This window comes from Somniosus microcephalus, chromosome 3, assembly GCF_052327205.1.
Source record: "Somniosus microcephalus isolate GS21.2 chromosome 3, FLI_Smic_1.0, whole genome shotgun sequence".
NCBI classification, from domain to species: Eukaryota; Metazoa; Chordata; class Chondrichthyes; order Squaliformes; family Somniosidae; genus Somniosus; species Somniosus microcephalus.
This window is the reverse complement of record NC_140989.1, coordinates 141,636,015-141,653,207: the sequence shown is the minus strand read 5'-3', so window position 1 is coordinate 141,653,207 and position 17,193 is coordinate 141,636,015. Positions and strand designations below refer to the sequence as shown.

Here is a 17,193-nt window from a genome sequence, read left to right as displayed (position 1 = left end):
CCGCAGATTGGAAGGTGGCAAATGTAACCCCACTATTTAAGAAAGGAGGGAGAGAGAAAATGAGGAACTACAGACCAGTTAGCCTGACATCAGTAATGGAGAAAGTGCGAGAATCTATTATTAAGGACGTGGTAACAGGGCACTTAGAAAATGATAATAGGATTGGGCAGAGTCAACACGGATTTATGAAAGGATAATCATGTTTGACGAATCTGTTAGAGTTTTTTGAGGTTGTAACTAGCAGAATAGATAAGGGGGAACCAGCGGATGTGGTGTATTTGGATTTTCAGACGGCATTCGATGAGGTGCCACACAAGAGGTTATTAAACAAAATTAGGGCTCACGGGATTGGGGGTAATATACTAGCTTGGATTGAGGATTGGTTAATGGACAGAAAATAGAAAGTAGGAATAAACGGGTCATTTTCGGGTTGGCAGGCTGTAACTAGTGGGATACCACAAAGATCAGTGCTTGGGCCTCAGCTATTCACAATCTATATCAATGATTTGGATGAGGGGACCAAATGTAATACAGGTAGACTACCCTTTATCCGAACTTCCGAAAACCGAAACCCTCTAAAAACCGAAGGTTTTTTCGGTCAGCGTAAGTCGTGCACACGACATGACCAGAGTGGCGCACGACTTACGCTGAGCAGGGGGTCAGCGTAAGTCGTGCGCACGACCACCCACCGACCCCCCCGCCGACCCCCGCCGACCCCGACCCCCGCCGACTTACGCTGAGCAGAGGGTCAGCGTAAGTCGTGCGCACGACCCCCCGCCGACCCCCCCGCGGAACCACCTGACTCTCTTCCAAAGGCTCGAAAGCAACGAGAGCTCTGAGCCCGCGGCGGTGCCAGCCCCTGTTCCGACCGAGCACGACGACCTGTTGGTGGAAATGCGGAACTTCATTGCATTCCAGGCTAGCAGCGACGGACAAGCCACGACTGCGGACCCCCGCCGACCCCGACCCCCCCGCCGACCCCCCCTGCGGACCCCCGCTGACCCCGACGACCCCCGCCGACCCCGACCCCCGCTGACCCCCCCGCCGACCCCGACCCCCGCCGACCCCCCCCGCGGACCCCAGCCGACCCGACCCCCCCGCCGACCCCGACCCCCCCGCGGACCCCGACCCCTGCCGACCCCCCCGCGGACCCCCGCCGACCCACCTTCCGAAATCCGAAATTTTCCGAAAACCAAAACACGGCTGGTCCCGAGGTTTTCGGATAAAGGACAGTCTACCTGTATATCCAAGTTTGCTGATGATACAAAGCTAGGTGGGAATGTAAGTTGTGAGGAGGATGCAAAGAGGCTTCAAGGGGATATAGAGAAGCTAAGTGAGTGGGCAAGAACATGGCAAATGGAATATAATGTGGAGAAATGTGAAGTTATCCACTTTGGTAGGAAAAATAGAAAAGCAGAATATTTTTTAAATGGTGAGAGATTGAGAAATGTTGTTGTTCAGAGGGACCTGGGTGTCTTTGTACATGAATCACTGAAAGTTAACATGCAGGTACAGCAAGCAATTAGGAAAGCAAATGGTATGTTGGCCTTTATTACAAGAGGATTTGAGTATAAGAGTAAATACATCTTACTGCAATTATATAGGGCCCTGGTGAAACTTGGAGTATTATGTACAGTTTTGGTCTCCTTACCTAAGGAGGGATATGCTTGCCATAGAGTGAGTGCAACGAAGGTTCACCAGAGTGATTCCTGGGATGGGGGGATTGTCCTATGAGGATATATTGAGTAGACTAGGCCTATATTCTCTAGAGTTTAGAAGAATGAGAGGTGATCTCATTGAAACATACAAAATTCTTACAGAGCTTGACAGGGTAGATGCTGGGAGGATGTTTCCCCTGGCTGGGGAGCCTAGAACCAGGGGTCACAGTCTCAGAATAAGGGTTCGGCCATTTATCTGAGAGGAGGAGAAATTTCTTCACTCACAGGGTGGTGAATCTTTGGAATTCTCTACCCCAGAAGGCTATGGATGCTCAGTCATTGAGTATATTTAAGACAGAGATCAATAGATTTTTGGATATTAAGGAATGGGGATAGTGCAGGATAGTAGAGATGAGGTAGAAGATCAGCCATGATCTTACTGAATGGCAGAGCTGGCTGAAGGGGCCAAATGGCCTACTTCAGCTCCTATTTCTTATGATCTTAGAACGTGGGAGGCCAGCCAGGAGTTAGTTAGAATAGTCAAGTCTAGAGGTAACAAAGGCATGGATGAGGGTTTTAGCAGCAGATGAGCTGAGGCAGGGGCGGAGCCAGGTGATGTTATGGAGATGGAAATAGGCGGTCTTAGTTATGGCGCGGATATGTAAAATTGTATTCTCACTGTTTTTAATTTAGTAGTTTAGGGTCGATACTACAGTAATAAAGCTACTCCTGACTTTTAAGTAGCTATATTACTGTAACGACGTTTATTTTAGTCTCACAGTGTGAGCTAAAAATAAATCAAAACCATCGGCCTAGGGAGTCAGAAAGTTCACTAAACCGGTCAACATTCTAAGGGTTAAAACATTTTTAAAATCTACAAGGTGTTTTTTAAAAAAAATATAAGTATGTGCACAAAATATATTGCACTTTAGCCATTTTTGTAGGTAATGAGCGAAATGGAAATAATGACCATTATATAAAGGGAAAGATGCAAAGGAGGGCTATTACAAAGAAGCAACGGGATAATTGATATGACCTCTTTAAACCAAAGTAGGGCATATCCTGGATTCCCATTGCAATTATGCTCTTTTCTAGTTGCAAACAATTAAAATTGTCTTATTATTTGATATTGTAGGCCTACCTAAAATTGCTGAAGAGGCAACAAAAAGAACTGAGTGCATTAAAGAAAAAGCATGCCAAGGTATGTATGTGCTCTGAACATATTTACTTTATCAGTTTACATAATGTGAATGCAGCCCATATAATCATTATTCAGAATCCATTTTTACAATAAACAGATCGAACCTGTTCAAAAAAGAATAATTTTGAGAATAAAACCATTATTATTTAATTGCATAAAACTAACAGCACAGATAGGAAATGGTAACTGACTTGCATTTCTATGGGGTAACAAGACTCACAAATGAATTATGTTGTAGAGGCTATTAATACCTATGTAAGCAGCCTCAAAGTAGGAAAGATAAAGTAACTAGTGGCTGTTTTACATTCAAATTATGATTTATAATCTTCCCTGCTACATTCTTAACTCTGGTTAGTAATTATTGTGAGTGAAAGGGCGCAAACTTTACTCACAGCAATAACAGATTGCTGTTGGTTACAGGACAGAACAAAATATACATTAGTTATGCAACTGGCAAACATTTTTTTTAGATATATCAGGGGAGATTTTCCTGGGTCTAATTTAAATGGAAAGAAAATTGGATGGGTTTCTTTACAGGCATGCGTTACGACTCACCCAATATCTGCTGCACCCAGGTAATCTAGTGGACACAAACCTAGGAAAATCTCCCCTACACAGTCATGTGAATTACCGCCGACAAGTCTCACACTAAGATTTAACATCTAGACATGAATAATGTTTCAAGCAATGTTATGTTACACTTCAGTGTGATGGAAGTGGTTTATTATTTTGAACATTTATGCTTGAATCTTAATTTTCCTTGAACCAGCTATGCATTTATTTAGAATTAATAATAGAAGAATATGGATATATTGTAAGTGAGAACAAATTTTAATAAGTAAAAAACTGAAATCAGCAACTTGTACTGATAACTGTGAAGGTATTACTGTATATTTTTCTTTCCAATTTTACCTATCCCCCCATCTCACCTAAGGTTTTGGCATCAGCCGTTGCTCGGTGGTAGCACTCTTGTGGGACCTTGCTGGATGCAAATTGGCTGCCGCGTTTCCTACATCACAACTATGATTACACTTCAAAAGTATTTCATTGCTGTAAAGCGCTTTGGGACGCCCTGAGGTCGTGAAAGGTGCTATAGAAATGCAAGATCCACTGGTGCTGGTTATGCTTTCATACCTCGCCTTAGTGGTCATTCATTTTCTTAAGGGTGTGGAAGAGAATAACATTCGAGTCTATTCTTCTCCTCACCCAGTGTTGATACATGGCGCTTTACAGCAGAATATGAGTCAGGATTGGGAACCCTGGTTGATTTTTTTTCCCCCCCCCCAAACGAGGTTTCTGATGCTCCACTGCTGCCCCAGATCAGATCAGATAATAGACTGGGGATCGAAGCAGGGTCTTTCCTAGTCTATATAACTGAATTATTCACTGAATAAATGTGCTGATCTTCGGGGCAGCTTGGCATTAATGTACAACATTAACATAGATCTGAAGTTCTGAAAGCCTTGCCTGTGAGGTCATAACATTATACGCTAGAAATAACTGTTGGTGGCAAAAGAAATGGGTTAATGCCTCTGTTAAAATAATGGATAGGGAAATATCATGTGAATGTGTTAGTCCAGATTTTCCAGTTAGGCACAGTCCTGACCGAAGGTACTGCAGAGCAAGAATCATGCCTGCCATAATTTTGTGGGTCAGCACTCATTTTAATATTTCAGGGTGTGGCGGAGACCACATAGGGACAGTAACACAATTCATTATGTATAGCCAATGTTGTTATCGCTCCACATTATGTATGGAACTTGGTTGGGTTATCGGGGCAGGGTCCCTTTAAGAGTCGTCGATTGTGTGATGACGTCATAGCCCTGCGATGAGGCCGAGTCCCTCAGTCCATGCGGAGAGTTAATAAAGCTAACGTGTTTTTCTTTGCTGCTATGAAAGTCTCGCAGTCTGTTTATTTCCAGCGACACCTACATTGGTGACCCCGTTTCTCTTTTGGACGTTTCCAAAGACTTTACCCGAGATGGCGACGAATGCCATTTCTCTCAAATTACCGGAGTTTTCGGAACGGCAGGCTGCCGCTTGGTTCGCCCAGGCCGAGGCTCAGTTTGCACTCCGGGACATCACCGTGGACGACACAAAGTATTATTACGCCGTCTCTGCTCTCGGCAGCTCCACCGCGGCCAGAGTCGTGAGCCTGCTCGAGGACCCCCCGGAGCACCACAATTTTGCGACGCTGAGAACGCACCTCCTAGAGACTTTTGGACTAACTGAACCCGAGCGCGCACGCCAGCTTCTCTCTCTACCCGGGCTTGGCGAGTCCAAGCCCTCAGAATTGATGGACCACCTGTTAACCCTCCTGGGCAAGCACAAGCTGTGTTTCCTCTTCAGAGAACTGTTCTTACAACAGCTGCCAGGGCAGGTATGGTCGGCTTTAGCCAACTCTCATATTAGTGATTTCCGCGCCCTGGCCAAGGAGGCCGACAAATTTTTCTCCGCCGGGCAACAGTACTGCGCAGCCATGCGGGGCCCTGCCCCCACCGCCACAGCCCAACGGCGGCAGCACCCAAGCATGTGCTTCTACCACGCGCAGTTCGGCCCCAATGCCAAGAAGTGCCGGCCCCCGTGCAGCTTTACAGCGTCGGGAAACGCGAAGGCCCACTCATTAGCTACCATGGCTGTCAGCCGTTCAGGTAGTCTGTTATTCATTACAGACACTGACTCTGGACGTCGTTTCCTCTGCGACACGGGTGCCGAGGTGAGCGTCCTGCCCGCGTCAACTGTAGACATACGGGGGGGGGGACCACGGCCCCGCCCTCGAAGCCACCAACAGCAGTTCTATCCATACTTTTGGGAAACGGAGCGTGGCGCTGTGTTTTGGCGGGCAGCGTTTCGCTTGGGACTTTATTACAGCGAAAGTGTCCACCCCCCTTCTCGGCGCTGACTTCCTCTGCGCCAATGGCCTTTTGGTGGACGTCAAGAACCGACGCCTCGTCAACGCTGAGACTTTCAGTTCGCTCCCATGTTCGCTCAGTGGTTCCGGCACGACGAAGTTGTCCAGCGCACTCTCGGCCTCCGTCGAGTTTTCCCGCCTCCTCGCCAGGTTCCCGTACCTCACGAAGCCCACTTTCTCGTCCGCCACCACCAAGCACGGGGTAGAACACCACATCCCGACCACCGGTCCGCTTGTCTACGCCCGTGCTCGGCGCCTCAACCCAGGGAAACTCGCCATCGCTAAAGCCGAGTTCGACACCATGGAGCGCCTCGGCATCATTCGCCAGTCGAACAGTCCGTGGGCCTCGCCCCTCCACATTGCACCGAAACCAGGCGGCGGTTGGCGCCCATGCGGTGATGACCGGCGCCTCAACGATGCTATGACTCCCGACCGCTACCCGATTCCACACATCCAGGACTTTTCCGCCCGCCTGGCCGGGAAAGTTGTTTTCTCTAAAGTGGACCTCGTTCGGGGTTACCACCAGGTCCCCGTTCGGCCGCAGGACGTCCCGAAAACCGCGGTGATCACCCCGTTCAGGCTGTTCGAATTCCTCTGCATGCCATTCGGTCTCAAAAACGCCACTCAGGCTTTTCAACGCCTAATGGACACCGTGTTACGGGACCTGCCATTCCTGTTCGTCTACCTGGACGACATTCTCATCGCCAGCACCTCCAGGACGGAGCATGTGTCCCACCTCCGGACTCTCTTCGAACGCCTCAGCCAGCACGGCCTAATCGTCAATCCGGCCAAGTGCCAGTTCGGGCTGTCCTTGATCGACTTTCTCGGGCACCGCATCACGAAGGACGGGGCGGTGCCACTGCCGTCGAAAGTGGAGGCCGTGAAGGATTTTCCGCGACCCCTCACCGTGAGGGCCCTGCAGGAGTTTTTGGGCATGGTGAACTTTTATCATCGCTTCATTCCCCGAGCAGCCCAGCTTATGCAGCCCCTTTACGAGGCCCTCAAAGGCAAGCCCGCCAAGCTCGCCGTCGACTGGTCCGAGGAGATGGCCAATTCTTTCACGGGCACGAAAAGGGCCCTGGCTAACGCGACCATGCTGGCGCATCCGTTGCCCAATGCGCCAATCGCTCTCATCACTGATGCTTCGGACTATGCTGTCGGCGCCGTCCATGAACAGTGGGTCAACGGCACCTGGCAGCCGCTCGCTTTCTTCAGCCGGCAGCTCCGCCCCAACGAGCGGAAGTGCAGCACCTTCGATCGCGAGCTTCTCGGCCTCTACCTCGCCGTCCGACACTTCCGTTTCTTGCTGGAGGCCCACCCGTTCACGGCGTTCGTGGACCACAAGCCGTTGACCTTCGCCATGGCCAAAGTTTCCGAGCCATGGTCGGCCCGTCAGCAGCGCCAGCTTTCCTTCATCTCCGAGTTCACGGCGGACATCCAACATGTGGCTGGGAAAGACAACCCCATCGCCGACTGTCTCTCCTGGGCCGTCGCTAGCGCCGTACACCTCGGCATCGACTACACCCGCATGGCGGCCGACCAGGCCTCCGACCCGGACGTCCAGGCCTACAGGACGGCTGTCACGGGCCTTCAGTTAGCGGACGTCGTGTTTGGCAAGGCCGGCACCACGCTCCTGTGCGACGTCTCCGTTGGGCAGCCACGCCCCGTCGTGCCCGACGGGTGGAGACGGCAGGTTTTCGATGCCGTCCATAGCCTTTTCCACCCAGGCAGGAAGCCGTCACAGAAGCTGGTGCCTTTCGCGGTGCCCGAGAGGCGGTTCAACCATGTTAACGTGGACCTGGTGGGGCCCCTGCCGCCCTCCCGCAGGTTCACCCACCTCCTCACGATGGTCGACAGAACCACCCGATGGCCGGAAGCCGTCCTGCTGTCGTCAACAACGTCCGCCAATGTGGCTCGGGCATTCATCAACACTTGGGTCGCCCGGTTCGGCGCCCCATCTGACGTCTCGTCTGACCGGGGGCCCCAGTTCACGTCAGAGCTCTGGAACGCTGTCGCCCAAGGCTTCGGGTTGAGACTCCACCGCACCACCACATATCACCCTCAGGCTAACGGGCTGCGCGAACGGTTTCATCGCTCCATGAAGGCCGCGCTCCGGGCCAGCCTCCGGGACGACAGTTGGATCGACAGACTCCCGTGGGTCATGCTGGGACTCAGGACCGCCCCCAAGGAGGACCTCCAGTCCTCGTCCGCCAAGCTCGTCTACGGGCAGCCGCTGCGGGTTTCTGGGGATTTCGTCCCCAACACCACGGACCCTTGGTCCGCAGCCCGTCAGCGGTCCGCCCTCCTGGACAACACCAAGGTTTTCGCGCCGGTGCCCACATCGCAGCACGGTCTCCCTCAATCCCACGTTCCGCCCGACCTTCATGCGATCTGGGCCCCTCAACGACTGACATTGCCAGTTCTAGTGAATTCTGGGGGGACGTATGTGGCGGAGACCACATAGGGACAGTAACTAAATTCACTATGTATAGCCAATGTTGTTATCTCTCCACGTTATGTACGGAACTTGGTTGGGTTATCGGGGCAGGGTCCCTTTAAGAGTCGTCGATTGTGTGATGACGTCATAGCCCTGCGACGAGGCCGAGTACCTCAGTCCATGCGGAGAGTTAATAAAGCTAACACGCGTTTTTCTTTGTTGCTATGAAAGTCTCGCAGTCTGTTTATTTCCAGCGACTCCTACAAGGGGAGCTTGCTGGCATCAGGAAGACCTCTAAGTGGGAGCTTGTCCTTTGGAGAGTGAGAAATAGTGAGCTGCTGCAGGATTTAAAGCCAGGGGTGGGCATCACTACAGTTGCTTTTGGGACACAGAAGAAATTTGTTTTTCAAAAAAATCAGACCCGTCAGGTCAGCAGGAGGTCAGAGAGCCCCCACATTCTTGGATTCTTGTGCTGCTGGAGGAAGTCACGCAGAGGAGTGAGGCATTGCTTGACACCGAGAGCCATACAGGGCAACAGAAAGAAGTGGCCAGGGCAATAAGTGTAAATTCAATTACACCACCACACATGTGCACTCAGTATTGGAAAATAGTGTTACCGGGTCAGGCAAGGTAAAAGGAGTCAGCTATGCCTTTCAATTATACACAGTACTAAGCAAGTGTGCCACTTACAATGATCTCTCCCCACACTCTGTTTAAGTGCCGTAATTTGCGGCTCCTATGGGTGTGTACGAGTCGCGAATTTCCTAGACAGATCATCCGCAACCTGGGAGAAGGGCATCCGCGAGCAGAGATGCCCAGCAAATGCCAGTGAAATTCTTATGCCTGGTAAAAGCAGGCATAAGGCCTGCTTTTACCAGTGTGTTTTAAAAAACAGAAAAATAAAATTTTATCAATAATTTATACATTTAAAAACTTGTTAAATAAGGTAAGTTTATTTTTAGTCTCTTTAAAACATGTAAATTTATTTTTCAAAAAATTACATTTTTGTTTTAAATTTTTAATTAAATGCCATTTTAATTAATTTTAAATATGTGATTTTTTTATTTATTATTTGATGTCTAGGTGTATTTCTTGGGGCATTCCCATTTATGCTTACGGGGTTTCCGTACACGGAATCCCCATAAGCATGAATGGGGATTCTCTTCTTTCATTCATTTGCCAGCTCACGTGATCCCAGGCGCGCTCGCGAACCGCCTACACCCCTGGGATACGTGGGCCTCTTCCCACGGGTACCTTGATTGGCCCGGGACCGTGAGTCGCCGGACCACCAGGTAGGTGCAGATTTTATTTGCGGATCGGAGGCATTTCCCCGCAGGAAGTCTCTGACCGCAAATTCAGGGCCAAAGTATTTTAATTGCATACCACTGTCTATGATTGCCATTGCCAATGCCTATGAGGGAGTATAGTGAACTCACATGGTATGCATTTGCCTGATGCATGAATGCCAACACAAGCATTGATGTAAAAAGACTACTGAGTACTTGGTTTGAGTATAAACAAGGCTTTAATCAACTGTTTCACAACCATGAGTTTCTAGTTACAGGAAACTTTGTTATATCCGGGACCGAGCTGTTGCCGATCTATCAAAACTGCCCAACATACAAAGTTAATGTTGAAGCATACGGAGGTTTTCTTCTCCGTATCTGACAACAAACACTGTTGCTTAGCAACAGCTTGTAAACAGTCAGCCCATACCTTGGAAGCGTCTCTGTAGCTTAGCAACAGCTTCAGAGAGACTTTCCAGAGCCCGACTGTTGAAAACAAAGCCACGAGAAGAAAAAAAACCTAACAAAACGGCTCCTGATTTCTGCCGGTAGATGGAGGTTTCCGGACATACAACCTCCGGATAAACCAAAGTTTCCTGTACATCACTAGTTCCTGGTTACAAAAACGTCCTGAACAAGCTGGGCCCACGCTGGAGTATTTATACTCCTTGGACGGCGCCACCAGCTGGCCGCCCGGTGTTATTTCATGAGTAATTTCTCCATGAATGATAAGCTTCATGACATTCTTCCCGCCTGAAAGATTTGGAAGTCCGACGACTTCCTTCTAGCGGATTAGGCAGACCACGAATAGCAGCAGTCTTTTAGATCTTTGCGGCTGGAAGGCACGTCTCCTCAGACCGTGCCTTGGTCCCTCGGTCGCTTGGTCCATACTGGTAGATCGACAGGGCCCATGTCACCTTGATCGACCTGAGGGAGACTGGGGAGATCGTGACTCCGGGTGCGGGTCCCCACAGGCGCAGAGCTGGCTTCATCTTGCTTGGTAGCCGGGGATTGAACGGCGTCCTGGCTTCGGGTGGCCAGCCCGTGGGAAGCGCTCAGCTCCCCGAGTTGATCCGGTGGAGGAGCCAGCAGATCCCTTGATGTCCCAGGTAGGGCGTCATCCTCAAAGGCGCGCAGAGTGTCGGCATCATTACTATGGGTCCTGTTAGATCTGTGTATCTTAATGTTTGTCCTTCAATAATCAGACAAAAGACTGGAGGGAACGATTCAACAGGTGTTTACTGAATGAGGGTTACTCCAGAACTAACTTTGCAGATCACTACTCAGGGTTTATATACAGGTGTGGTCACTGCCGGTACTACAGTATACAGGAGCTGTAAAAAGTAGTTCTCCCCTTAAAGGTACATACATTACAATTCCTCCCTTTTTAGATTAACAGTACCATAACACTCATTTAACAATTAAATATCAAACTAATTATAATTAACACTTTTAACATGCAACATTAGCTGAAAATAGTCTATTTATAAATTCAGTCTTTGGGGAGGCTTCCTGATCCTTTCTGGATAGCGCCTTTCCCGAGTGTCTTGCTCTTGGTGCGGAGGCGATTCTGGCCCCCTGTCGTCGGTTGGTTCATCAGCTTCCGATGCTGCTGTTTCTGGGGTAGATGCTACCTGTACGTCGGGTTCATCACCAGGTACGTATGGGCGAGGCATGGGGTTGACTTGTTCCTGTGACTCTAGGATCTGGTCAGCATGGCGTCTCACGATGCTCTCCCCAACGTCCACTGTGTACATTAGTGGGCCCTGCCGTGTGCATATCGTTCCTGGCTGCCATTTTTCTGTTCGGTAGTCGCGGGCCAAGACTGGTTGCCCTACATTGAAGCTCCTTGTTGGCTTCTCATGGATGTGCTGGAATTGCTTACTCTCAACATCTCTTCGTACATTTGGTCTGAGCAAATCCAGACGAGATCTTAACCTTCGGTTAAAGAACATCATGGCCGGGGCCTGGTTGGTGACTGCATGTGTCGCATTCCGGTAGGCGAACAGGAAATTGTCCACCTTGTGCTGCAGCGGAATGTTGTCATTGTACATAGCCTTTATTGCCTTCATAAAGGTTTGTACGAACCTCTCAGCCAATCCATTTGTGGCTGGATGATACAGGACGGATGTGTAATGCCTTACCCCATTCCTTTTCATAAATCTTCGAAACTCTTCGGACACAAACTGTGGTCCGTTATCAGAGCAAATCTGCTCTGGCAAGCCGTTCCTGGCAAAAATGGTCCATAGGACTGCAATAGTTTTCTCCGTGGTGGTGGAGGACGTTTTGATCACCTCAGGCCATTTCGAGTGCGCATCCACGGCTATTAAAAACATTGAGTCCATGAATGGACCAGCAAAATCAATATGCACCCGTTGCCATGGAGATGAGGGCCACTCCCATGGGTGTACAGGGGCATGTGGTGGTGCATTTTGGAACTTCTGGCATCCTGAGCAGCTCTTTGTCAGGTCCTCGATTTGCTGATCGATCCCCGGCCACCACACATAAGCCCTAGCAAGGCTTTTCATTTTCACCCCTCCCAGATGACCTTCGTGAAGCTCATTGAGCACTCTCTCCCTTAACTTGGGTGGAATTACCACTCGGGATCCACACATCAAGGTCCCCTGGCATACTGACAGCTGTTCTCTTCTGCATGAGAATGCTGGCAACAGTGAGTCGCCATGTGCCGGCCATCCCTTCACCGTCAAATCATATACCCGAGACAGGGTCGGGTCATGTCGGGTCTCCTCTATACCAGCGTTAGTTACTGGCAAGCATTCAATTATAGTCGAATGAAATATTTCGACAGGATCCACTGCTGGTGCTTCCTCCGCAGTAGGCAGTGGCAGGCGTGATAGCCCATCAGCGTTTCCATGCTGTTTCGTGCCCTTATACTCGATTTCATATTGGTGCGCCCCTAGAAAAAGGGACCATCTTTGCAGCCGTTGCGCAGTCATCACCGGAACGCCCTTCTTTGGATTAAAGATGGAGACAAGTGGTTGATGGTCAGTCAGCAAGGTGAACTTCTGCTCGTGCAGATAGTGATTGAACTTTTTCACTCCCCACACTAGGCTGAGGGCCTCCCTGTCAATCTGGGCGTAGTTACGCTTGGCTGAGGTTCGTGATCGTGACACAAAGGCTATTGGCCTCTCTGAGCCGTCCGAGAATTTGTGCGACAGCACCGCTCCAATGCCGTAGGGTGACGCATCACATGCCAACCGAATTGGTAATGCCGGGTTGTAATGGGCCAATACCTCTTTCGATGTGATTAGTATTTTGCTCTTCTGGAAAGCTCGTCTACATTTGTCACTCCACTTCCATGGCACCCCAGTTTGCAGTAGGGTGTTCTGTGGGTGTAGTATTGTAGACAAATTTGGCAAGAACTTATGGTAGTAGTTTACCAGCCCGAGGAACGACCTCAGTTGTGACACATTTTCCGGTGCTGGAGCCTTGACTGCTGCCTCAATCTTCTCTGGGGACTTATGTAACCCCTCTTTATCGATAACGTGGCCACAATACGAGATCTGTTTTCTAAAAAACTCGCATTTGGGGCGGTTAGCTCGGAGCCCATATTCCTGCAATCTAGTGAGCACCTGCTCCAGGTTGGCAAGGCGATCACTGTCATTTTCGCCCGTGGCCAGGATGTCGTCCAAATAACACTGGGTCCCTGGGATCCCTTGCAGGACTTGTTCCATTGCCCTCTGCCAAATAGCCGGAGCTGATGCTACCCCGAATACCAGCCGGTTGTATTGGTAGAGACCTTTATGGGTGTTGATTGTGAGGTATTTTCTTGATGCTTCTTCTACCTCCATTTGCAGATACGCCTGGGCCAGATCAATCTTAGTGAAGCGTTTCCCTCCAGATAGCGAAGTGAAAATATCTTCAATCCGCGGAAGTGGATATTGTACGGTGTGAAGGACCGGGTTCACTGTTACCTTAAAGTCCCCACAGATGCGAACCTTCCTTGGTTCCCCAGGCATGCTGCTCAACGACTTTTTCATCACAGGGACGATGGGTGTAGCCCACTCGCTCCAGTCTACCTTGGACAGTACACCTGAACGTTCCAGACTCTCCAGCTCTGCTTTGACGGCTGGGCGGATCGCATAAGGTACCGGTCTGACCTTAAAAAATTTTGGGCTTGCGTTTTCTTCAATTTTAATCATCGCTGTCATGCCTTTTAGTGTTCCGAGTCCTCGCTGGAACACTTCTTTCGCGTCAGTTAGGATCTTTGACAGTCACCCAGGTGTGACGTCATCATCCTTTTTGTCAGCCACAGTCAGTGCCTGTATGGAATGCCAATCTAGCTGTATCTTCCGGATCCATTCACGTCCATTAGTGGTGGTCCTCCATCTGGCAATACATATAGGTCCATTTTTGGTGTTTCCTTGCCGTTATATATAACGTTCACCCTTATTTTTCCTTTGGGGTAGACTTTTTGCCCCGTGTACGTCTTCAAGACAATCTTTGTATCTCTCAAGGGTATATGTGAGAATAGCTGCTTGTCGTCCCTTCGGTTTATGATTGTTAGGGCTGATCCTGTGTCCAATTCCATTTTCACTTGGACTCCTGCTATCTTGAGCATGACCCAGATAGTTTGGTGATCCTCCGTTTTGATCACATTATGTCGTTTCAGACAACCCAGCTCCTTGCTTCCGGAGTCTGTATCACTCTTCTGTTCGTCTGAACTACTCTCCGTCACCTTATGTACCTTCTTGTACTTCTCCTGTGGAGATTTCTTGCTGCTGGTTTTCTTTCCCGTCCTGCAGACTCTTGCTATGTGTCCTACTTTTCCACACTGTCTGCACACTTTGTCCTTGAGCCAGCAATCATTATGGTCGTGTGTTGTTCTGCCGCAGTGATAGCACTTCACTGTTCCGTATGACATTTCATTTGTGCCATATTCTTGCGGCCTCCGTTGTATCTCTGCAGCGCCCCGTCCTGCTGCTTCGTGTGATACTACAATGCTGAAAGCCTTGTCCAGCGTAAGATCCTTTTCTGATAGAAGCCGTTTCTGGGTTCCTTCACTTTGAAGCCCACACACAAACTTGTCCCTTAAAGTATCTGCTAGTCCCGTTCCAAACTGGCAGTGTTTCGATAGCTTGCGCAGTCCCGTTAAATACTCAGCATTACTTTCATCTTTATGCTGGTTCCTTTTGTGAAACTTAAATCTTTCTGCTATCAGCAGCGGTGTGGGGTTTAAGTGGTCCTGTAGGATTGACACTATGTTTTCAAAATCCTTTTCTACTGGCTTCTCTGGGGTTACTAGGTTTTGTAGTAAGCCGTACGTTTTTGCACCCATTGAATTCAACAATACCAGCGCTTTCTTGTCATCTGGCACTTCATTCGCCTTGCAGTATACTTCTATGCGTTCGATATATGTCGTCCAATCTTCGACTTCATTGTCAAACGCTGTGATACTGCCACTCTTCGGCATTTTTGGGTGTGGTTAGACTGGCTTAAAATGGCGTCTCCTGCGCTTTCCTTTCTTCCCCGCTGCAGCTTAAAATGGCGTCTCCCGCGCTGCTGCCAACGCCGCTCTCGGCGGTCCTCGTGGCAAATGGCGATGCCCTGTGGGTTTCGTGCGCTGCTCCTGCGCTGCTGCCGACGCCGCTCTCTGCGGTCCTCGTGGCAATGGCAGCGCTTCGTGTTTTCCTGCGCGCCTCTCCCCCGTCGACGCTGCTCAGCCCTTGAACACCGGCTGCGCTCTGCTCTCTCTCTTCTCTCTCCCCGTTGACGCCGCTCGGTCCTGAACACCGGCTGCGCCCTGTGCGCTCTGCCCTCTCTCTCCCCCGTCGACGCTACTCGGCCTTTTTCTGTGCCGCTCGGTCGGCTCTAGCCACCGCTGTCCGGGAAGGGTCTGCGCAGTACCTGTTGCCAGCCCGCTTCGCTGGACCACCGTGACTGGAAAGCCAAGCCTGGCTCTCGACAGCCTCCCCTGCGATGCTCAAATCTCCGCTGGATGACTGGGCGGTTGCCCGTGGTCGACGCCCATGCTTCTGGACTCGACCTCCTTCCACTGTTCTCCAGGAGCGAATCCCTGGGAGGTGATGCAGAGTTGCAGGTAGGTTCGAATCTGCGTCGTCGCCAATGTTAGATCCGTGTATCTTAATGTTTGTCCTTCAATAATCAGACAAAAGACTGCAGGGAACGATTCAACAGGTGTTTACTGAATGAGAGTTACTCTAGAATGAACTGTACAGATCACTACTCAGGGTTTATATACAGGTGTGGTCACTGCCGGTACTACAGTATACAGGAGCTGTAAAAAGTAGTTCTCCCCTTAGAGGGACCTGTAATGTATGTACCTTTGTCAGTTGGGTCCGTGGGACGGTGGGACGGTTGGACAGGGAGCCAGATTTTGGAGCGAAACGGTGGACTCCCGGCCATTGGGGTACCGCACGTGCGCGTATGTGGGATTAACGTCTGTTAGTTCCACCTCATTGACGTGGGGATCGTTTTTGGATGATCGGACGAATCTTCAGAGCAGCACGGGGCCGGGAGCTGCCAACCATGACGGTAGGGACATCCCATTAGTGGAGCGACGCTGGAACCTGAAGAATCGCTCATGAGGAGTGACATTGGTGGACGTAGAAAGAAGAGACCTGATAGAATGCAACGCGTCAGGGAGCATAGTTTACCACTGCTGGTCTGGTAGATTGCGTGACCTCAGTGCAAGACGAACAGCGTTCCAAATGATAGCGTGTACCTCTCAACCTGTCCGTTACCGATGGGATGATACGGTGTCGTTTTACTTGTGGCGATTCCCCGTTGGGAAAGATAACTTTTGAGTTCGCTTGACATGAAGGAGGGACCCCGATCAGAGTGGAGGAAATTGGCCATACCGCAAAGGGAAAAGACTTGATTGAGGTATTTGATCACTGTGGAAATAAGCATATTGGGACAGGGGAAAAAGGGAAAGCGTGAATATTCATCCACCATAGTAAGTAAGTAGGTGTTTCGCGTTGAGGAAGGCAATGGCCCTTTAAAGTCAATGATGAGAGTTTGCATAGCGTGTATGAGCGAGCCATCCGATGGACGGAAGAATTGCAGTTTTAATTCCGCACAGATTCTACAGGTGGAGCAAGTTCTTTTCACATCTTCCGTAGAAAATGGGAGATTTATAGATCGCACAAAGTGCAACATATGGGTAACGCCAGGATGGCATAAGTCAGTATGAACATCCGCAAGAGTCGAAGTTGACATAGAAGAGCAGAATGCACGCGTGAGAGTATCCGGGGCCACATTCTCTTTGCCGGGTCGATAATGTATGGTGTAGCCAAAGGTGGCCAATTCCATCCTCCAGAGTTGTATTTTGTTATTCTTGATCTTAGTGCGTTTCCGGTTATCCAGCATAAAGACCACGGAGCACTGATCGGTTATAAGCGTGAAATGGCGACGAGCGAGAAAATGACTCCATTTACGTACAGCTTCGATGATAGCCGTAGCCTCCTTCTCGACAGGAGGATAATGGAGCTCGCTACCCTGCAAAGTTCTGGACAGAAATGCAACGGGTCGACCACCTTGATTCAAGGTAGCCGAGATCGCCACCTCCGATGCATCACACTTGACCACGAAAGGAAGATTTTCATCGATGGAACGAAGAGTGGCTTTTTCCAGTTGTCGCTTGAGGAGGTTGAAAGCTGAAATAGCCGTTGCCTCCAACGGAAATGACTTCGCGTGAAGCAGGGGCTGGATCTTGT

General features: G+C 49.9%; 1 protein-coding gene across 3 annotated transcripts in view; it reads left to right on the top strand.

Annotated features, from left to right (window-relative positions):
* Positions 1-17,193, top strand: part of LOC147121444 (1-phosphatidylinositol 4,5-bisphosphate phosphodiesterase beta-4-like) — a 911,912-nt gene that overhangs the window by 746,520 nt on the left and 148,199 nt on the right. For all 3 annotated transcript variants that reach the window (XR_015077544.1, XM_085981700.1, XM_085981698.1), the window contains exon 33: positions 2,794-2,859. Coding sequence is in view for 2 of the 3 variants with exons in the window: in XM_085981700.1 (XP_085837826.1) it covers positions 2,794-2,859 (66 nt within the window). In the remaining variant the exon portion in view is untranslated. The remainder of the gene's footprint in view (positions 1-2,793; positions 2,860-17,193) is intronic.